The 24,205-nt window shown below is 40.1% G+C and overlaps 1 protein-coding gene across 1 annotated transcript in view; it reads left to right on the forward strand.

The window, feature by feature from the left end:
• tnfsf10l (TNF superfamily member 10, like) overlaps positions 1-24,205 on the forward strand; it is a 64,200-nt gene that overhangs the window by 6,544 nt on the left and 33,451 nt on the right. Inside the window, exon 2 of the mRNA XM_047584874.1 lies at positions 21,437-21,586. Within this exon, the coding sequence (XP_047440830.1) occupies positions 21,437-21,586 (150 nt within the window). The remainder of the gene's footprint in view (positions 1-21,436; positions 21,587-24,205) is intronic.

Raw genomic sequence — 24,205 nt, forward strand, 5'->3', positions numbered from 1 at the left:
GAAATGTACAACCAATGTAAGCCTTCTTTAAGCCAACTCTTGTTTGTTTTTTTCTGCGTAAATAGACGGCACAGCCATAAATGATATGTGTAAAAAGAGAAGCCTTCCGACAAGAAAGTAGTTTCGCTCGTTATCTGACAGTGCCAGCAACTGCAAGCGCACATGTTTCGTTGAGACACATCCACAAAACACAGTGTGGTGTCTCTGCATAGACCTGTATGCTCACTGTTTTCATAGCCAGGTCATTTGGACGAGGATGAAAAGGAAAGCAGAGATCACAGGGAAAATCACAGGAAAGAGGAAGTAAGAAGAGAAAGTGGTAGTGACAGTAGTAGTGACAGGAGAGGATGATTTAGTAGTTGGAGAGGCTGTACTAACAGTCAGCAGTTTCAAAGATAGTGATGTTGTCAGGCAGCTTGAATTTAACTTACTAAGATAATTTAAATAAAAATCAGTCATGAATTTAGAGGTTAAAGTTCAGCATAGTGTGCATAAATGCAGATACATGAGCTAGACTAGCTGTTCCCCTTCTTTCCAGCCTTTATGCTGAACTAAGCTAAGCTAAGCTAACCGGATGCTGGAGATCCTTTCATATTTGAATTGTTATACCTTTAATATGACCCAAAGACAGAGAACAGGGTATGTCTTGATGATGATGATTTTCAGCAAATATCTACACATTTAAATGTTCCTAAACTGGGAAACGTCTGAGTAGAACCAACAGTTTCTTTCACATTACATATGTAAGTGTGCATCTGGGGCCATTGGTGCTGTTTTGTTGCACAAGTAGAGTGCTTTTGAGTCCATTTTGATGTTCCTGTCATAATCTTCACTCTTGGCCCTTCTTGTTTCTTGATAAAGAAAAGCTACTTTGAATATTTTATTCGTTTTCACAGTGTTACCTAAATTTACAAGCCTGCTGAGACCAAAGCCGGAGCAACAACTGATGTACCAAATAATGATGATGGGCTCTTATTAAACACATTCAACAGTCACAACATGAGAAAGAGAAGCCTCCAAAGTCACATTAATTGATTACAGGGTTAATCAAGTAAGTACAGGTGCGCAAACCCACCACATATACACAGACATGACCTTGGTTTAACAGCTTGATATGTGAAAACAGGATATTTGTGTTCCCACGTTGGAATGCTCATTAGGATGTGGCTACAGCTGTGTGTGTGTGCCAACAGCTGGTGGTGTGCTGTATGTTATCACTTTGTTTGCTCAGTCAACATGGCTATAAAGTGCTGATAAATGATGTTCGTCAGATCTGAGGGCAGCAAATCTCCTAACAGACATAAGCTGCTTCTGGTAACACCTATCAGTGCTGTTTTTGCTCTATACAGCTTCAGCGCTATCTTAACTGCATCTTAATGCAGTCAGACGATTTTCTTTTTTTTGTTTTTTGGCTTTAAGCTGCATTTCAGCCTGACAGTTTAGACTGTAAGAAAAGTGACAGGCCATGGCAGGCCCTCAGAAGTGAAGCCAAATCATGTGGAGGTGCCGCTGGTGGCTGGCTGCAGTATAGGTCCTACCCCCTAAATACGTACATTCAAACACATTTGCTTTCACATGCTTTCCTTGTGCTTTCCTTCATAACTTCCAATATTCTGGTCTTTTATGCACTTGAAACTGCACTCAATTTGGCTTCAGTGTTTTTCATATGAACCCTTTACCGCTTATCCTCTTCGGGGTGACTGTAGTGTCTGGAGCCTGTCCCAGCTATTATTGGAGAGGATACACCCTCGACATGTTGCCAGTCTATCACACAGAAAGACAATTTACCATTCGCACTCACCCAAACACCAACGGCCAATTTAGGATCACTAATCAACCCAGCGATTATGTCTTTGAACTGTAGGAGGAAGCCAGAGAACTCACACAGACACAGGGAAAACATGCAAACTCCATCCAGAACCCTGAACCTTCTTGCTGCGGGGCCACTGTGCTCCACAGCTTGAAGATCTGAGGTATGATAATCAACAATGTCTGTGAAAAATTGGCTGGTTGAGGTGTATAAAAGATTCCAGAGAATATATCTTGAATTCATGGTGTTACTATGAAACAGATGGGTATTAAAATAATGTGACTAAATTGGTGAACGAAGGTGCATTGACCTCCTACAAAGAAACAACCTTACCCTCGTCCACCTATCTCCTCTCATTTCCGATCTTCACTGTCAGGGTCCATATGGCTCCCATCACATGGTAACCAAAACCATCGTATATTTTGTATGCCTTCTATAATATCAAAAGAGAGGCAGAAAAAAGTGTGGTTTGCCTCATTGGAAAGTACTGTCAAACCAAAGGGGAAAGATGACTGGTCTCCCTCATGCCTCAAGGCCATTTTTTAAGTCACTTTCAAATTTTACCATTTTCTTGTCAGTAAATGTGAATTTTAAGCATACAGAAAAGCTTATTGTAATTGAACTTAATAGAGCATTTACATTCTTTCAGGTTTAGCATTTATTAGTGAAGTATTAATAGAAAAAGAGATTTTATAGATTCCTATACATCTGGTCAAAAAAGGAATCCTTTAATCTAACATTCTAGTCACGAATAGGAGAAAGAAAATTACTCATGCCATACTGTATATATCTAGGTTGTGTCTGTATATGTCTCATCAGAAACTCTAAACCCCAGGTTGGGAAACACTGATCTAGACCAAGGATTGATCATATTATGTCACAGAGAAATGTCTAAAAGTATTCGACCAATGACAAGTCGGGTATTCCACAGACATATTAGAAGTTATCCTTTGGTGAATGAATTGTAATGGTTGCCCAAGAGAGACATCGGTGACAATTGGTCGAACACAACATTGACACCATATGGACCTGATAATCAACTGATTAATTGTAAAAATAATTTGTTTTCATCAACTTTGTGTCACTTTTTTATTGCCTCATTATGTTTTGTAATGATTTGAATGCAAAGAAAATGAGAGTGCTTGTCTAGGCATGGCTGCTCATCATGTTTTGGCTCTACATTGGTGTATGAGGAGAAAAACTAAAGTGAATTAAAGGTAGACCTGAGTTTCATGTTATTGTACACTGCTTTGTGGAAATAGAAGCTTTGTGTGTGTGTTAGTTGATTAGCCATCGATTGATTGGGTGGAAATTACTTCACATAATGTAAAGCTGGGAATGGTCAGAAATCTCTGTCCTGGCACAAGAAGGAGAGGCTGTTAGAGTGAGCCAAACACCAGTTCTTCCCCCTTACATACATAAAACCCATACAAGTTCTACATCTGATATAGTTGCTCTGACTCTGCACACTACCTGTCCAATCAGTTCTCACTTCGCTACCAATTAAGCAACCACTGAACTTTTTCCTGAGTCGATCTCTCCCGAATCTTTCCACCCACTTATGTCTCACTTCCTCAATACTGGCCTCCTTTAACCATAGTGTTGGCCGCCCCTTTGTCTTTCTCCAATGTCTCATCCACTCTAAAGGATACTTCACTGCGTTCACAAACCACAAAGGCATTATCACTGATGTTCCATTTCCTTGGCTCTTCGCTGAGCTCCAGCAAATTTTTTGGCTACATGTTACATGAAATAACATGACCTCGTTAGAAGCTTGTAAGGCTTTTGGACATTTGTGCATGCAGGTCATCCATGAATTGATGAATAAAACTCTTGAGCACAGACTTTGGCTTCATCTGTAGCTGCTGAATGGAAAAGCTTAATGAGAAGAGCTCTTGGAAATGAGGTGAAACCATGAACTTGTCAGGAAGCCGGTCAAAGCTTCCCTCAGGCGTCGACTTTTAAATAATTCCGTCATTTCTAGTAGATGTTTTTGTATGTTATGGCAAACTAGGTTAAGGAAGAAAATATTGGCTCAGTTGTTGAAAGTAATTGAAGTACTGTAACACTGACATTTGAGCTCTCGAGGAAATTAGACCTTGGCCGAAGGAATCATCAAACTGATTACGTTACATCTACTTCGGAATGAGAAGTGAAAGCATCAGAACAGAGGAATTAAAGGATCCTTAGCCTTCTCTCCAGCTTGCAGGTTAAGTGATTAGAACTCAGTGCCTTGTTTTAGGGGCTGGTCATTGCTTTAAGTGTCTAAATCAAATAAAGTGATCTTAAGTCTTTCCAGAGGCAGAAAAGAAATGCTAACACATTGTCCCTGTTTGGACAAGAAGACAGAAGTCCTGTTTCTCACAGAGGAGATAAAAACCTTGCTTAAATATTATGAAAACGTGTCCAATCTGGGATTGGGGCTTCCAAAATATTATAGCAGGGAGAGACGGCCAGGGAAACTTTAGATTTGAAAACTGATAGTGGTTTTAAAAAATGAAAACTGCGGTTTTAGACTGAAACCTTTCCGGGTTTTTATTTGTGCTTGAAGATTTTTTGGTTTTGGAGGAGGATCAAAACAAAATTGTCCTGTGTGAAAGGTCTAAATGGTTTGTATTTAGCTGTAAATCATAAAAAGGTGTTGGACAAATGACAAGTCAGGGGGTTCCACAAAGATCATAGGAGTCTATCCTTTAGAGCTATAAGAAAAATGACATATTAATGGATTAAGTCATCTTTCCAGAAAACATATCCAACATGTTAGCCCTTCACATGTCAATTTGTCCGCCCTTCAGTGATAGTAAATTGAATCTATTGGTGTTGATAACTGGTCAAAAAAAACATTGACATTGTATGGACCAAATAATCAGTTGATCTAGAATTGGGGTTTCCAAACTATTATAGCAGGGAGAGACAGCCAGGAAACATTTAGCTTTATGTCCAACTGTGGGTTCAAAGATTTAAAATATTACTTTGAGACTGAAGACTTTTGCTTTTGGACGGATGACAGGTTTACATTATTTGTATTTGGCCGTAAACCTAACTAAACTAGTTTTAAATGTGAGCTTTTTGGGTGAATGGATTGTCCTGGTAGTCTAATACCTCTTCCAATGTTTTACTCAAAACCACACATATCAATCTCACATCGATTCTAGGGGAAGAATCAAGGGACTGCCAAAGCTGTCTGGGTTCACTGTGTGGTGACTGGAACTTTATGGCACTCGATTGCTGCTGGGACATGATGACCTAAAGGCCACCCTTAAATCAGTGCCCTTTGAAATGACTTTATTTGCTTTTCGTGTGGTTTCATAATATAAAAATCGTAGACCTTATTTCTTCATCCATAAACTCAAATCAGAACCTTGACCTTCTGAAATGGAGAAAGCTGTTAAGTTGTCAGTAAGATCTGGAATACTCCTGCTCCACCATCTTGCTTTAGATTCTCGTAAAGGAGAAGGTATTAGGAAACGACGTAATAGCTGCAAAGGATCTCATCGGTTTAGATCACAAACAGGCTCCCTGCCTTTTAAGAGTTGGCAAATGCACGAGTTGGCAGAGTCGGCCGCATTCGACACCTCTTATGAGATGTTCAAGATGTTTCTCTGCACAATGAAAATGAACCTGATTTTATCCAAGTCACGGCTGAAATGAGCAACACATTTCAAATAAAATTCTGAAGAAGATGTTTGAGAGCCATCCTCTTGAGTCTTTCCTGTCATTGGGAAATGCTAATGAATGCTGGACCAAACGAATACAAGCTGCATACCTAATTAATCATTTGCTGATTTTGACATTTAAGTTATGCATTTTTGGACTTTCAAGAATACAAATGAGCATGTCAAGTTAGGACATTCCTTCTTTATCAGATTCAGTATACCTGTGCGCAGCTATCATCAGTTAAAACCTCATTTCTCAGTATGTAATCTGAGTTTTTAATCTGCGTCCATTTAAGGGATTTGCAGCCTCATGATCAGTCATAGGGGCAATGACAGCTCATGATAACCTTTGACCCTGTGTGATGGAAAATAACATTTTTGTGACACGTGTGATTGTTTTGGTTTTAACTGCCAGGTTGGTGTATCTTGTAAATGGTTAAACCATCTGCTGCAGGGGAGTGTTTACCTTTCATGGTTTATTCTTTTGTCTCAAGGTGAAATTAAGTCTGCAAACATTCTTAGAGACCGTCTGTCAAAGGAAATTGTTAATGAATAACCACTGCTGAAAGAAAGTTCTTTCATTATTCAAACTTGTAAATATGTCCTAAATAGTGTACGAAGTATTTAGTAAATGGAAAATTGGATTTTAAGAGAATGGATTTTAACAAACAGCATTTCAGTGTATTATATATTAAATCTTTAGGGAGGGTGTAATACTTTTAGCCTCATTTCTTCTCCATGGACTGGACTTCATTCTTCCTGTTGGCTGAACCTATACCAAATGGTGACATGAAAACTTTACAGACCACTATTTGCCTAAGGGCAACCTAGCCAAGCCACAATAGCCCCATAGCCTTCTTATTAGGGATGGGCATTGAGAACCGGTTCTTTAAACCTCTTTAACTGAACGGATCGCCGGTGATCCGTTAAAGCACACAGTTTTTGAATTACTGTAACTCACAATGGTTTGCACTTGTGACAAAAATCAAAGTGTGGCTGAACACTGGGAAGTTGTGCTTTTGTCTGGAAGACCTTTGTGACATCTCAGGGGTATAACTAACTTCATTTTTACAGACAAATTCCTACAAACAACTCTCTCTTTCTGGTGCTCTCTTTCCCGTTCTTGCATTGCTCCCCAACCTGCAGCCAACAGCAGTGGTGCGTCGTCATACCGTAATGGCAGCTTTTTTTTTCCAGAGCGCGCAACTTCTCCAATGTTCAGCCACACTTTGAAATTTGTCAATTGGTGAGTTACAGTAATTCAAGTACCGCAAGCTTTTTTTCATTTTTTTTTATTTTTATTTTTTTATCTGTGACGGATGTATAGGTCTTAAAGGGTTAAAAAGAACCGATTCCGACTGGTTCAATTCATCGACATCATTAGCCTTCATGCTTATCGATTCCCCTTATCGATTCTTTTCTTGTCTTTTCTTATCAATAAATTTTTATCAATGCCCATCCCTAGTTCTTATCAAAGTAATGTGTCTGATAATAGCTGTTATAGGGCATGTTTCAACTGAAAAACACCTCTGCATGCAATTGGACAGTCCTACAATCAGTCCAAGTACTGTACCATGGAAAAGTATAGAAAAACTATTCCAGTAAAGCCGTGCAGTGGCTATTAATTATAAAAATGGAATTTCCGATTAAAATCGCAGTAAATGTGAGTTGTTTTTACAAAGCAGCCGTATGTCTTCCCAGCTGTTTCTTTTCAATTTCAAAATGAAGTCAAGTTTTCATCACCTCAGAGGAAATTACATGGACTCACATTCTTTTCCTGGAGACTTACAGCAACCACAGTTTGCTCAACAGTAATGATTTACATTTGCGTTTTTCCTCATAAGTGGAGTCAAGTGTCAACGTTAATGTGAAAACTGATGTTTGTCCCCCGCAGCATAAGAAAGACGAGCAGACACACAATACGGAGGATGTGCACTGTCCAAGGAGTGGTCACAGTGTAGACAGAGACTTCCCAGAAGTCAACAGTGTGTTTATTGTGCTGACTGGTGACACTAACAACTGTACATGCCAGAACAGTAGCTACACAGGCAGAAAACATTCACACAAACACACACAGGAAGGATGCCTCTGCAGTTTTACCTCAGTCATGTCTGTTATAACAACTTATATTGCGGTTTAAATCACTTTCGTATGTTTGTTCCATTTCTTGTTCAGCCCTTTTCATACTTCTCACAATATCCTAAATATAACTGTAACCTTTACCTTAAAAATAACTTTTAAGGCCATTCTAAGGGCTCACTCTCTGTGTTTTTTTTTTTTATTGTTGTAGGGATGTCTGGACCCCACCAGAGAAAACAGAGATCAGCAACAATTTACGCCTTTATAATAACACTTGCAAAGGCCCCCTGCTGCGTCATACTTGCTCACCACCTCCACACAAAGGCATATGCACTAAACACACTCGCCCACCCAAGCTGGACTTGCCCACCCACAGACATCCGAGGAACCCCACAGCATCATGCTGAGCAGAACTGATTCACTCTGTCTCATTTTACTAAAGTCATTGTGTATCCTTTGGTCCCCCTATTGTTTAAACTTTAACCATGTTCCTTCACTTGGAGTTACCCAAATAGAATTCAATCATCCTGTAGTGGAAAAAATATTCTTGAATTTATCCTGAACTGCACAAACAGACTTGCTAAGTGGTTTGTTGGATGATGCTTAAACCAGTTGTTTAGCTAGCTGAGCTACGACTAAACAGTATGAGGTTAAAAAGTTTATACCAATCGTTGAAATGATCTCCAGCTGTTTGCTGAATTTAGATCAGCTGTCGCGTTACAACCTACATCTATTGTATTTATAGTTGGATGTATACTACAGGTCATTCAATTCAATCAGAGCTTTTGACTGGTAGTGTAGGTCCCGAGGCAAGATCTGATGTAGAGTTCCAAATGTCTACACTGATGGACACTAGTGTTTGGCTAATAATCAGAGTAAAATGCCTCATTTAACTGGCCCGAGTTTTCAATCAGACTAAGAGGGGTGTGGTAAAGCTTTGATAACCTGTTTGATAGGCAAATATTAGCTAACAAAAAAAAAAAAAAACCATGTAAACACTTGATCTGATGGTTTCCCTCTGGTGAATAAATCCATTCTTTCAGCGAGAGAAACAGCAGGTGATGCAATGAGTTTTTGGAACAAGTTGTTCAAACAAGTGTTTGAAAGGAAAAGGGAAGCCAGAATCAATGTAGACAGCACCGTTGAAGACTTGGGTCTGTTTCGGCCTGTGCTGGTCATTTTCTTTCAGTGGGGTCAACGAGGTTGGGAAAAATCCTTCTTTCTGTTATATTTCTGTCACAATCATGTCAAAAGGTTCTATTCTATTATTTTTGGGGCATGTTAACACTTTTTTTTTTTTTTTTTTTTTTTATCAAACTACAGCATTTCAGTCAAGTTGAGGAAATATTGTTGGGCTATGAGATCCAGTGAGAAGATGGTCCAACTGAACCAAGAAAAGCAGCCTTTAGTTGGACTTTGGAGAACCCATGCCTCTGATGCCTACAGTTTGGTGTTCCAGGGAGTAAACAAAACAATGATCCAGTTGTAGAGTCTGGAAATACACTGATCAGGCATAACATTATGACCTCCTTCCTAACACTGTGTCCCCCTTGTGCCTCCAAAACAGCTGTGACTCATCAGAGAATGGACATGGGCCTTCTGAGGGTGTCCGGTGGTGGTGTCTGGAAACAGAATGTTGTTAGTTTGGGTCCTTTGGGTTGAGGGGAGTGGCCTCTGTGGGTCATCCCACAGATAGTTGATCAGTCGATCAGTTTCGATCTAGTCACTTTGGAGGCCAGGCCAAGGCAACACCTTGCACATGTTTTTTGAGTTGTTCCTAAACCATTTTTGTGTGCGCCTGTGTCTGGCTGCATCCTGCTGGGGATGAAAATGATAAGCAAAAGCATTTAAAGGTTTAAATAATGGAACCAACGCATACGCACCACTGGTTGAACCTCGAAAGTGGATGTAGTTCTTGAGATCTAGAGAGAAGGGATCACGTCCCTTCTTGCAATTCTGGGAATATTTTGTGGCCGACTTCCTGGAGAACTGTTGGTTCAGTCCACAGTGAGACGTGACTATCTTATTTTGAGACTCTCATAGTTAAAATACTTTTGAACACAGCATTTATGTCTGTTTCTCTTTCGCCGCAAGTGCTTTCTGTCGTTGCACATGAATGCACAGATGACTGAGACAAACTGGAAAGTCCTGACCTCTTCTCGCCTTCTTTTCATTTTTACTCAGTGGGATGGTGAGAGTCTTCACCCTTGTAACCAAAGCAGTCGTATATAGTCACTTATCAATGCAATAAACTCCCACACTGTCTGCATCTTTATCTCAACTAATCATTACAACTCTTTTAAACTAAACTTTAACAATTGTTTCAAGGAACCAGGAAATTATGAAGAAAGAAAGAAACAACCATAATATTAGCAGCCAAGTCCACCCTGTTTTTGTATGCCTTATTAACTTTATTTAAACTGGAGGGAATCCAAAGCGGCAAAACTGACAAAGAAAGTTCAAAGGTCCACACGCAAAGGTTGGGAGTGGTTTTCTGCAGTCTCGCAGTGGGGTAGTGTACACTATCACGAATATTGGCTCAAGAAGATTCAGATGAATGTGCATGCGTGACTGTGCTTTTACTAATTTCCAGCCGCTTCCAAGCTGTTAGGTAACATGCAAGCACATAAGTGACGCACAAGGACTGAAAGGAAGTAACTGCTTGCCATTAATTCCTCTAAGTAGATGCAGACTGTTGTCTGGACTGATTTAAATAAGGAGTTTCATGTCCATTCTCTAAGATAATCACTATCTGAAGATCAGTGAAAAAATCTTTCATCATTATAGAATCCAGATTGTTTGCTGTGATTTGAAACACTGACATTATGGTAGAAGATGGAGAAGCTGCAATTCACCGCTGTGGCTTTAATATCTGCATCTGACATCTGAAATCATTCTAGTCATTCTGATATTTTGAAGGTTGTCTCAACTTTAGTTTGGCTTTTGCGCAGGTTATCTTGAAATGCAACTAAACCTCAATCCTTCCCAAAAAAAAAAAGCATATCTCCGCCAATACCCATATGTCGGTGTTAGTTTCCCAGTGCCAAAAAATTATTAAAGCTCACGAAACGACTCCTGCTAAAACTTCAACAGACAAGTGACTTGGAGCAACTTTAAATGCTGTACCCGCTGTTCTGCTGCACTCATGTGCATCTGTGCCTGCTTCTGATTTGTCTCTTTAAAAACCCCTGCATTAATCTCACAGCAGGGGAATCTTGTTCTGTGATTGGACTAGGTGATTAAAATTAAGATTTCTCAAGAAAGGCCTCTCTCATCATTATGAAATTATCCCTGAAGCTGCAATCAGAGCGGCCATCCGTTAAAACACACGATCTTTAAAGTTGAAAGAAAATCAGAAATCAATTATCAAAGAGGTCCATTTCAGAGTGAGGCCATAGTGACTTTAGTCCAGCCTTGTCTGAGCTGAGTTATGTGATGAAAAAACCTCTAAATAATGACCCACATACTTGAAAAGTCCACGCACAGCACTTCCCAAAATGAAACTCCTGTAGAGTTGCGCCAACGTTGAAATTTCTCAAAAAATGTTGAGTTAAATGGTAATAGTCCTCCATCACAGTACATGACTAAGGATCTTGTAATTTTCACTTTCGGTCCGTTCGATCTCGACCTTGACAAAGCCAATTCTTTACTTCCACATTTTAAGGCACCTGCTGCTGCTGTCTGCAGGGAATCTTACAAAGGCCAAACATGCATTCCAAGATGACTGGCATCTCTAGGAAAGACAAGTAAGCCATTGAGTAAGGGGAAGAGGAGGTGGCATTCGGAAGTTGAGGATCGGTGTTGGATTTTAATCACCTTCAGGCCAGGGCTGGGACTTCCTAATGTTTCATGGTGAACTAGGATTTAAGGATAAATTTGCAAAGGCCTTTTTTTATTTCACAGTGTACTATTTATACATCTACACCCACTTGCCACTTTCATTGGTATACCAGTGAAAATGAATGCCAGTCCTGTAGTCAATCTAAGCTTTGTGAAGGTTCTGGTATTTAGAATTAGTTTCAAATAACTGAGAGCTGTTGATTCATTTGCATTATATTATACAGACACGTTTGTATTATTTTGACAACCCCACTGTTTTTAAGTGGCTTAGTCTAAATAACAGAAATGGCATTAATTCAATACAGTTTAAGAGCACCTCAAACTACATCCTCCAAAATGATCACGCAGTTGCTCTGACGCTGTTTCAACATAAACTAAACATTAGAACAGTCATGAAGGAGAATTTAGAAGACATTTGTTTTTAATTAAGCGGCCTTTAAGTGTATATGCACAAAGGAGAGCTGCAGACTAAGCCCAGATTTACATTTAACCCAGCATTAGAGAAGTGGAGGATATATAATCTGCATTTAAAATGCCAGTCTTCCTCCCCTACTCTCCGGTTTGCAGTTTTTACTCCACTAAAACAAAGTGAAGTTGGCATGTGAGGCCAGGCCGGGAGTCGTGCGGTTGCATGAAACCATGTCAAGAGTGGCGGTTTCTGTTCTGCAATCTCCTAATGATTGTGCCTTTGCCTTTAAAAATACACCCCTGGAAGCTGTTCTGTGTGTGCCCCAGGCCCTGGCAGGCCTCCTGTTTGGTGGGGGGAGTGTCTGCTGTTTCACTGCAGACAAAAACTTGGCCCATACTGTGGGGTGAGGTACAAACTTGCAGTTTACCAACTGCTCATAATCAAAATGGCCTTTATTTTTTCTGTTCTCGTAAATACCTTTTGTGTATGGCTGGCAATCAAAAGGCCCCTAGGCAAAAAGAAGAAAAAAAGAAAGTGCTGGTCCAAATCGATGCTTAACATGATGGATGACTGAAAAGCAAGTCAGTAATTAAATGAGTAACTAGGATGAATCAGACAGGTTTAACAAATAAATCAAAGTCGGCGGTACCCTGGCCGTCTGCCAGATACGCCGCAGACCTGAAAGGATGACGAAGTGGGCACAACAGACGCACTACTTAGACACCAAATCATGGATGTAAACCTGTGCACACACAGCTGAGAGAAAGTACATAAAGGAGGCTGGTTCACAACAATGTAATACGACTTGTTCTCACATAGCCACACATCCAGTGTTAGTATGTTCGAGCAAACATGTGACTTTCCGGGTTTACAAATGGTTTTAATGAGTGATTGGGACAGTTTTTACCAACGAAAGTAAATGTCTGACTGGACAAAGTTTCACCTTAATAGCTGCTTTAGTGCAAAGGTCGGCATTCACCAGCGCAGTAAATACATGTGTTCATAACTGTATATAGACCCGCTCTAAATTAGTTCAGCATGTACTTTTCACTAGGTCACATTACTTTCTGCAACGTTCCGAGCTCTGCAACATGAAAAACCGTTTAAAACATACGACGTGTGGCTGTTTGAAAAGTAGCAGCACACTTTATAGACACCGTTACTGTTGCTTTTATTGTTTGTCAGGGAATAGAGGATTAGCCCGACATAACCAATCAGAACGGAGTGCTATTAATTCTCTTGATGTGCAACAGTTGACCGAGATGCAGTTAATACGGTTAGGGTGTTGACAGAGGCAGGTTTCACATAAAATAAACAAGATTTAAAAGCACAACAATCTCTTCAGCTCCATTCATTCACAATTCAAAATTTTAGCAATAAGTAACAGCACCACAGCTATTTTAACAAATCAACAGAGCATCAGTCAGACACCACAATAAAATACCCAAAATTGTCTGTAAACATTATATAAAAGGTCTATAAATATTTCTACCTCAAGAACCTACGTTGGCCCTCAGAAATGTATGATTTCGTTACCAGTTGTCTTTACTTGGTAATGATGCTTTTTTCAAAAGTACCAGAGGTTCAGAGGTTTATTTAGCTTCTGAAGCTAACTTAACCTTTGTGCTTCTAAATACAGACGTTGTATTCCTAGTGTTCCACTAATAATCAGAGTAAAAATCCAAGCTCCTAATCACCGTGGAAACTCTCCATCAGCTGGTTTCTCTCTGGTTGGAATAAATCCATCCTCTCTGAGCATACTTGTCCCACGTGGAGTCACACAAACATTAGATTTTCTGGTGGTCCCGAAAAATGATTCAAGTTCCCGAAGGGGCTTTAGTTGCAATTAGATACCTCATTTTGTCCTCGCGCCCATTTCCCAGCCCCAGCAAATTAAGACTTGTGAAATGACTCCTGCTAAAGCTGTAACAGACGAGCAGCCCGGAGCAGCGTGGCGTCTTTTACATGTTCTGTTCTGTTACAATTGTGTACATCTGTGTGTACTTATAATTTGTCTAAAAAGTCTCGGCATTAATCTCACAGCGCCAGACCCTTGTTCTGTGTTTGTGCTTGGTGATTCAAATCAAGAATTGTCCCTCATCATTTTTCAAACTACCCTGCGTACTCTCAAGTAGAAAAAGCAACTAGAGTTTGAAGAGGGTGAACTAAGCCAGAATTATGTCTGTAGTAAACATAGCCGTTGACAGATGCGTTGAAGTTGCCAGGAATTCACAAGTACACACATCACCTGCTCCATTTCTATTTAGACACGTTCGCACAGATTAAATATTGCCTACTTTTGACAGCACAGCTTCAAATATTTCCACATTTCGTCCTCACAACAGCCGCAGCCTAGCCATAATTTCTAGTGACGCCTTGTATTTATGTGTCCAGCCCAAACCCGGCGCTTCATCCGTGTGCCGGGGTGTAGCTCAACATGATGAAGCTGGTTCCGCCGTGCCGCGCACTCCCTGTGTTTTATTTAACTGCCGCTCTTGTGTATCTCCCTGCCTCTGTGTTTGGATGGAGTGATTTATGCGCGGTGCCACTGCTAGCGAGGTCTCAGCTGTTGTTTCACCCTGCTCTCTGCCTGGTTTGTTTCATCACAGGAAGCAAGTAAATTCAAACGCAGCCAACTCTCTCTCTGCCCACTTGCCTTCATGGTTGCTGTAAATCAGAGAAACACATGCACATATTCGTGCACACTCTTGGTCCCAGACCTCTGGCCTGTTGGATTAGAGTTACGTGGCCGGCTTCTCCTCTTTCTAATCCCCTAAAATGAGAGTTCTGCTCTGCCAAGGAACCGCCAGACACACATACACACACACAGTGAAACACAAAATTTCAGCCGGGTTTCCAAGTGGCCCTCTGAGATATTCTTTTCAGGGTTTGGTGTCCAGCGAGCGCCAAACGCACACACATTGCACATACACACCAAGGGCAGGCCACACACACTAACGCTCACGCAGCGGAGGAAACAGTGAAGCATTGTTTGCCGCTTCCTGAGAGAGCCTGCATCAGGATCACAGGAGCCCTGTCAGCCTCTCTCTGGAGCCCAGTCATCCAATTCAGCATGGACAGCCATGAGAGACCACATGTCTTCTGGCTGGGACGGGATGATGAGTGCGCGGATGCCTCAAAAATGTGTGGATACTTGTCTGTGCTTCCTCGGGGATGGTTTCCAAAAACAGACCAAGAAGGACCCTCCAAATTTAGCTCTTGTATATCTGGGGAACAGTAGTCAGCCATAAATAATGATAATTCAGGTTCAGACTCGTAAAAGTTAAGAGTTTTGACGTCTTTGGGCTTTAAGCACTGCCGCAGAAAAAAAAGGCACAAAACAGACAAGGGCTTTAGATTTGCCGTGGTGTATATGTGCAGCAGACACAGAATTTAAGAGTTTATTTTATACAGAATAGCAGGAGAGGTGAAAGTGATGACAAAGAAGAAAAAAGATTTTTTTTTTAAATGAAGACGGAAACAAAGAAGGAGAAGAGGATTACTACGAAACTTGAAACTTGTTCATGTTGGGGACTAATTAACCTTTAAAGCACAATTAAAAGTATTCACTGATGGGAACTGATGTGTTTTATATTTACACCAGCTATTTAAATCTAAAAATGCTTCTTTCTTGTGTTGTCAGTGATGTCATGCACATTGCAGTGTAGTTACGTCTGATTTGGGGAGCCATGGACTAGTGGTTTGAGAAGTTGCTCTGGGACTTAGTAAGATCACATGTCCATGGCTAATGCACCTCAGTCCGCTTGCCAGTCGCCACATCCAAAGAAAATGGATGGGTTAAATGCAGAGAAAGTACTTCCACATAAGGTTTCACTAAAGGAAATGTAAAATATCAAAATATTAAAAAAAAAAAATAAAAAAAATAAATCCTTTGGCGTTAAAAGATGCTTTATTTTTAATGAGAAATCAGAGTTACTTGGATATATTCACATGTTTGTTTTGATAGGTAGCAGAGTAGGTGGCTGGCTAATTAGCAGTCAACAGTGTTGCCAGATATAGCTGATGGTTTCCAGCCTAAAACCTGTTCATTCAGTCAATATTAGAAATCATACCAACCAAAGCCATTTGTTGCCGTCATGTAGTCCACTGTTAGACCGTTGGCACTTCTGTACTCTTTAAAAAAGGAGTGTACCAAACACTATTTAAGATGTCAGACTAATGAATCCTATCTTTGCAGATCAAGAAAGGCCTGCCTGCGGCCGGCCAAAGGACTGATTTGTTCAGAAAGAAGAAGTGAACTTTGGTTTTATTCCAAATTAGTTCAATAAAGTGAGACTAAAAGGTCAAAATAATCCCAAACCAGCCCAATTCCCTTCACCCGCGTGACTCACACAAATCACCACAAAATAGAATTAAAAACCACCCCAAGTGGATGTGAAACTGCCCAATCTGGCAACACTCCAGCATAGTAAAACAACCTACTTTGACATTAACCAACTAACAGTCTGACATTTTGAAATGTACAGACTCTTAAGGAGAAAAAGTTGTTAGTTCAGGCACTGTAAAATTGCTTCATGTGACCACTTAAATAAAGACACCTCCTGCTAATAGTAAAGCTGAATGTAGCTGTGGTAAGAGCCTTTAAATTGAGTTTGTCTGTGGGTACCAAGTGTGTGATTTTTACAGAGTCCATGTCATGTTTTGTAACAAGAGTCAAAGTTGTTTTACCATGGCTGTAATCTTTCCTTACCCTTAACTAGGTAGCTTTAGCTGCCGAAATGCAATCACAATAGTCACATTAGATCTAGTGCAATTTGTTTAGGGCTTCAAACATTTGTCAGAATGCTAACTCCTGGCCAGATGTTTCACCTCCAGGACCTCTAAGCGTTCATTACATCACCTCAAAGCCTCTGTTCCATCAGTGGATTAACAGAAAAGACTGGGAACCAGATATATTTAAATTCGGCTTAATCCTGTGTTTAAAGTCCTTTGCACAGACGATGACCAAACATTTGTCAGTGGTATGTGAACTGAAAATAATATTTACACACACTCTCGCCCAGTCTTCTTTACTTCTGACATCTGAGCTAAGATATTTAACCTTATTTAACACACATGGCATTAAATCAGATCTTGTGTGTTGTGAATGGCTTTAGCATTTGTTAGACTCCCTTTGGCGGCTAAATGGGCCCCATGGACTCGTTGCTTGGAACCAAGGGATGGACAAGTCATTGATGTCAACGCTCTGAGAAAATACATTGCTCAGGGGACAAGTGCACAGAAACCAAAATACAATATTTTTTCCCCCAAACCCTTCGGGAAGAATGAGAGCAGATTATGGACTGCCAGTAAGATTAGAAAAAAAGTCTTTAGGCCATTGTTTGGGAATTAATGAATGTAATTGTTGTCAAAGGGAATCTCTTGAAAAACACTAAGGAGACATGAGGTTTTACAATTTTAAGAGCCAAACCCGATTCTGTCAGTTTATTAATTTGCTAATGTTGAATCACTGGGGTGTAACTTAATCCTGAAATTATAGGTAAAGGAGCCAGTTTTGGAATTGCAGGGTTTGGCAAAGAGGAGTGAGGGTTTGGCAGATAAAGTACTGTCAAAGGACTCACAACAGGGGGGAAGGGTCCTCTACTAGCTGTTCCAGATGCATGCTCCGAGGGCATGGTAATAATGTAGAGGCTGAGTCGTACGTCTCTAAGGGCCTGCGTGTCTACACTGGCCCAAAGAATATCTCACAGTTTCCTGTCTGCTTTCCAACTGTTTTACTGAAACAAAAGCACAGTAGACGCAGGAAGTAACCGACACAATCACCTTATTGAAGATCTTTGGCCTCAAAAGGAGCAAAAGATATTGTTGTGATACAAACGAACGGCAAGGCCTTGTAACAGAAAAGTAATGTGAGAGGAGGAAAAGAGAAGCTAAGAGAGCTCCAGAGTTTGGCTTAGAGAGTTTGGTAGGAACAGAGAACTGACTCTGTGGTGGTGCTTCCTTCCAGTTGGCAGAGAGGAGGAGAGCCACTGACTTTATTTTCAATACTGGAATAAGACATTGTGATTAGATTTTCTCTGAAATGGGCCTAAATGTTTTTTGGTTTCATGTTATGAGTCTAGAAATTACAATCTTGATTTGTCTGTTGGTCATTTTGGTTTTGACTGAATTACTACAACCTTTTGTGCAGGGTCCACCAAGGATAAATCCTCATATTGCTCTATGTTTATCTGAATAGCCAATAATAGGTCAGTGGATTTCTCTTAAACTTCACAGCTATCACTATCTACACCACATCTCCAAATCTGTGGGACCCATTTATCCATTTTCAATGACTATCCATTATATACCAGATATGCCTCTCCCTAGCAATGTGTTCCCTCTAATGTGATCTAAGCAAAGAGTTTCCTCGTGATTGTGGGTTTGGTGGCAAGTAAACTTCCAAAGGGAGACACCCAGGTCATATTCTCAGGAATGCCTGAACCACTAACTAAGTCTGGTTATATTCAGCCAGTGTACAGGTGGTGAATGTGGTGTAGAGAGGGAGATGAGCTTGGACACCAGTTGAGGATGTATAGGCAACCGGTTGAATGCACTGGAATAAATGGACTTACAAATATTTGCATCGCTCTCAGCTTTAATTTTCAGATTCCCTTCCTACTACTAAGTGCCATGAACATTTGATCAAATACCTACAAAACCAACACTCCCATCAAACTATTTTTTTTTTTACAACATATAAAAAAATATCTTTTGTCCAATGCTTCCAGTATTGGCAAGACCTCTACCATAGTAGAGGAAATTAAAATTTTGGAGTACAAAGCAGAAAACAGTGAGGACTTCATCCAAAGAAATCCAGAGTGAACAACAACTGAAGTATTGGATACGAGGTTCACTGAGTTGTTGGAGTAATTAAGTTACCATTTCAGGGGTAAGGTGAACTACCACATACTATGCTTCAGAAGATGTTTCCTTTAAATCAAGACAGTACATTTACTTGGTTATATTGTTACGAAGCATACCTTGGTTTGGCCTTTTGTCCTTTTGGCCTCCTTTCCATACACTAATGGAGCAGAAAGTTTACTTATAATCTTTTTAGCTCAGCGTGGTGAGTTTTATCTCCTTGCCAACGCAGACAAGATCGTTTCCCATAATAGATCAAACACTCCCTACCATCCCTGTCAAAACCTAATGGACACAGACCTGCGCACACACACATGTGTGTCCTTCTATTCTCATATACAAAGACACTCCTCATTAACTATTAATCCTTCAACCAGATCCACCAAAGCTGGGAGTGTGTTTTGGCAGAGGCGCCACAAAGAAGTGAGGCCTACTTTCACTCCATTTTTTTTTTTTTTTTTTTTTTGCCAAGCAGATCCGCTCATGCATGTGTGAGCCTTCCCATCACCTCTGCCTACGGTAGCTGTCATCACACTCCTCCTCACAACAGACAAACTGTCTCTGCCCTTTCTCCACTGTCAGCAGTTATTGTTGGGATGCGTCCTGATTGTATGCAGATGATCTAGAAATGACCCGCTGTGCTTCCTTTTCTCTCATCTCAACACTGAGAGACAATGGGGAGTGCGAGGACAAACTGCTTATTTAACAGTTACAACATAATCTTATCCAAAACTCAAACTGAATTGAATAATCATGGATTTTGATTGTTTAAACATTATATTGAGGAATTAGCATATATTTCTTATCCACCAAAAACAAAAATTGCAACTGTGTTGTCAAATTAATTGTTGCTACAGTGTTAAAAGCTCTATCCATTTTTGTTCTTATTATACTAGGAAGAAAAATTGTTGCACAGCACCTTCAGAAAAATAGCAAAATACCTCAAATTAGATGCGTTTGGTTACTCCCAAACATGGCCCCCTTGGGCATGTAGCTAGGTACAAGTACATGCTTAAGTTTGTGCTTCATAAATAACCAACCTATAGATTTGCATTGTTTGCCACAATTAAATTATGACCTCAGGGGTGGACATTTTGTTCTTCTCAGAAATCCAAACACTCAAATGAAATTCCTAACCAAGTCCAATGTTTCGTCTTTGTTGTTGCAATGCTCATGCTCTGTTTATTTCACTGAAATCACGTTACAGTTTTTTAGAATGTAAAGTTCCAACTCTCTACTACACTGTAAACTGTGTTCTCAGCCTTACACACTTAGTAAATTTGACCACATTTGATACTGTGAGCCTCCCAGAGTTGACCTCAATCTGGACACAAACCTGTAACTGGAATTTGCACCGACTGGAACACTGACACATGCATCCAATTTGTCCCTGAATATACACGTGAAGTCATTAAAGATCATGAATCATCTTTTCAGGAAAGGGCAACATGTTGAGATGTGGCACCATTATTTTTCCCGTAAAGGCCCTGTCCTTTCTGCTTGGTTTGAACTAATTCACACACACGTACACACACACACACACACACATACACACACATACACACATACAGGCGCTATCACGCTCTTCCCTCTTCATCAGGAACAGGGAGATCCACTCATGCATCAACAAGAAAAAAAGTATCACTGTTCGGGGAAAAGGGCTGGGAGTGGGAAAGAAAGGGAAAGCTAATGGAAGGTAGGAGATAAAACAAAAGGAGTGGGTTTCATTAGAAAGCGGGGGTCAAGCGGAAAGAAATTAATAAAAAATAAAGAGGAGGGTGCAGAGTGCAGCTCTGTAATCTTTCTCCTCATCAGTGCTTGTTATAGAGTCATTAGCAGGACTTTCAGACCGTGACGTTGACAACCTCCCTGAAGGACACACACATACACACTTACACTGGAGAGCGTTCTATGTATATTTCTGTTCCCAAAGATGTTTTATTCGACCCGTGCCGCCTGGAATTGCATGAAAACATTTCTTATTTCAGATGGAAGTTGGTGCCAAACAGGAGGCGTAGCTAAAAGAAAAGAAACAAACAATTTCCTCTCTGCCCACGGAGGAATTGCTCATTTAATTATCTCTTATTAGATGTCTTGATACGGGGGTACTGTATTTACAGCTAAGTGAGGAGAAAGCCTTGTTACATAAGGAGCTGAGTTTCAGCTGCCTTGTGCAACAGCTTGCCAAAATATTCTGGTGTTTTCAGTGCCAATTTTAGTGCAATTAAAACATTCAGTTTCCGGTCTCTCTTTTTCATTTTCCATGTTTTACTGCAAGTCAAACAAAGGAGAAATAAATAGTGTGCCCTTAAATACAGTTATTTATGCTGCTAATATAGAAATGTTGCAAAGTAACTAAACATGTGCGTAAAGGGATTATTTCTATTGGCCTCTTTTAAACCGCCCCATTCATCTTTGTATTTATGATCCTCTGTTGTTTCCTTCCATGAAAACCTGCAAAATATTTAAAAAAGACGAAAATGACTCAAAGTATAGGAAATGTGATTATCCACAAGAAGACAACTACAGCTGTGACAAAGTATATGCCATATTATAGTGGCAATTCAGAGCATATATCAAAGACAACCTCTGCATTGCAGCTGATAAAAGAGAATATTTACTTTCTCTTTGTACATTTGTATAATATAAGAAAGGGAAGCAGGTGTGGTCTAAATAGAGATGGTGAAGTTTGAATTTACCAACCTTCTAGTCCAAATCTAGGTGTTTCAGGCTTTCAAACTTCCACTCATTGTTTTTGTTCCATATTGTGTCCAATAGGTGCGTAGCCAGGGAGTGACGGAGGAGTTAAAGTGCCTGAGTTTACTCAATGCTCTGGACAAGGACCAGGACATCCCAGATCAGCTGGCGCAGCTCTTTGGAGAGCCCTGCATCAAACTGGCTGAAGGCATCAAAGCGTACATCTCCAAGGTAGGAAAACTATGAAAAGGGAAAACCTTGACCAAGCGCAACACATGCCGGGTTTGATTCCAAATTTCCACGTGTTTGTTTTGGAGGACAAACGTTTTCCTCTGGATCATAGATTCGTGACTGAAACCTGTTTTAGATGACTTGTTATTATGGGTATGACTCCAGTCTTAGAGAAAAGGCCTAATATTTTTCCAGTGGTGAATTTTATTCAGGAATAGAAATTTGGTCATTTGCTCTTTGTCGTGGGTAATACATGAATCATACAAATAAGGCCAATACTAACCTATCTTAGCAATCTTACAGTCTAGTTTGGGAAGAACATTTGACAAGGCAGAATGTACATCAAATACATCGATGGAACTTTATATGTCAACAAAGTTCTCTGGTAAAATCCAATTCTGAGCCCCAAACCTGGTTATATCTAATATTAACCCTCAGCAAACCCTCGCAGCTCTGCTGACTCTGGATTAAAGAACAAATGGAGACTGAAGGAATCAGTTACCGTTAGTTGAGAAACATCTGCAGGGACCAAAACTGAACCTCTGGGTTGGAGTAATGGGCGAATTTGTCATTATAATGGGGAAAAGACTCAGCTGGGAAGGAGTAACACTCATATACATAAATATATGCTTGGGGCATGTGTGTTGAATTAGATAAAATCAGGTGAACGATGTGAGAAGATATCATCTAAAGATTTTTTGAACTTTGCCTCAGAGCAAATATTTTAACTATTGTTTTTCTTTTTAGATATTTTAATAGGAATTTCCAATTAAATCTGATTAAAAGTACCAGTAATATATATATATATATATATATATATATATATATATATATATTTTTTTTTTTTTTTTTTTTTTTTTTTACTCATTTGCCGTCATAACCTTAGGCTTAACCTTAAAACATAATAGGCCAGTGAGTATTACTCATGTAAATGTATCCCTGTCTTGGAAATACACTATAGTAGTATATGATGATGGAATGAGTGCTAGAAAACCATTATAAGCACTGGTCACCTCATTTGTCTCAGATTGAACCATGTTGTAGGACTGACGACTGCTCAACATGTTTTCTACAAGCAAACCTCTACATTCGGCTCATTTCCTTCAATTCTGTAGAGACAAAGTTGATGGTGGTTGCGTTACAGGAATGTGACAGAGCCTGATCTTTGACCTAGAAGCCTGTGAGGCTGCATATGTAGCATGAAAGTGTTTTTATCATTATTATTTACACGGTCAATACTATAACACAAAACTAGCAATAATTGATATGTGGTGGATTGTTTTTATTACAGTGGTAGTATGAACACCACTGAGTGCGTTCTGACTTGTGTATTTTCTGAGTGCGTACTTGTGCCCCTGGGGTGTTTTCAGGTACGTGTCAGCACAAAGGCAGTTTTGCAGATGCATCTCTGGCAGTGGATTTGTGTACATGTGTTTGCACGTTAAGTGTCTGTTTTGAATCTGGTTGGACTTCATCAACTGACGACTTAATGTAGTTGTGCCAGGATTTAGTTGAGCTCAGTTAACCCTAAAAATAACCCTATGAGGCCTGGTTTACGGTGAAATTCTAATCCTAACACAATGACCAGATAAAGTTTAATGTTGTGTTTAGCCATGCTTAGTCTCAATAACCCACTCTTTTTCTTTATCAAACTTAATTCATCTTCCTCGTTTCAACCAGCAAGGTAATCTCTAGCAAATACTTGAGTTATGGACTTGCTCAAGGAAGAATTGTAGAGCTTTCAGTGAGATCAAGCATTAACCAAAACAAAAGTGATCTTCTGGCTTTGTGTACCTTTGCTACACTGTGTCCTCATAGCAATGCTTTGACGTTTTAGTAACAAGAAGAGAAAAGTCTGGCACACGGTTGGACATGATGTGTTAATCACTGAGCTTTACAGGTTTTAGTTGGTGAGTTTTGTTTGGATCGAGCCAGCTAGACTGAGTGTTTCCTCCTGGTTCTAGGGTTCAGCTTTCCCATGCAAACATCAGTTGTGGGGAATAAGGTTATTTTCCCATGTGTTCCTTTTCCATTGTGTTTATTGTTCTTGCATGAAGTTGGCAAATTACATAGGAACATCTTATTCTGGTAGTTTCGACTGTGTCAATCTAGATTTTGGATTACTTTGAGCTAGATAGGTGCAGTTTGCATGTGGAATCTGTTTCACTTCACTGATTGTACACCGATCAGGCATAACATTATGACTGCTGATGGGAGAAACGAATAATATTAACCATCTTGTGGCAATGCACTGGTGGAACTTTTGCACTGACAATTCTTGAAGGCAGCCTGACACAGGCACACACATAAAAACGGTTTAGGAACAACTCAAAAAACATGAAAAACACAGAAGGTGTTGACCTAGCGTCCAAATTCATTAGATCCCAAAGTGATCAAGTATATGTGTGATATAATCCACAGTGGCCCCTCCCCTCAACCTATAGGACCCAAAGAACACCTGCTAACAACATGCTGTTACCAGACACCACAGGACACCCTCAGGGGATGAGTCACAACTCATTTTCACAACTGTTTTGGAGGCACAAGGGAGACCTTTCAGGCAGGTGGCCATCTGACCATCTGGCCATCTATCCCTTATCCGTATACATGAAGATGATC

The sequence above is a fragment of the Mugil cephalus genome, chromosome 1, assembly GCF_022458985.1.
Source record: "Mugil cephalus isolate CIBA_MC_2020 chromosome 1, CIBA_Mcephalus_1.1, whole genome shotgun sequence".
NCBI lineage: Eukaryota > Metazoa > Chordata > Actinopteri > Mugiliformes > Mugilidae > Mugil > Mugil cephalus.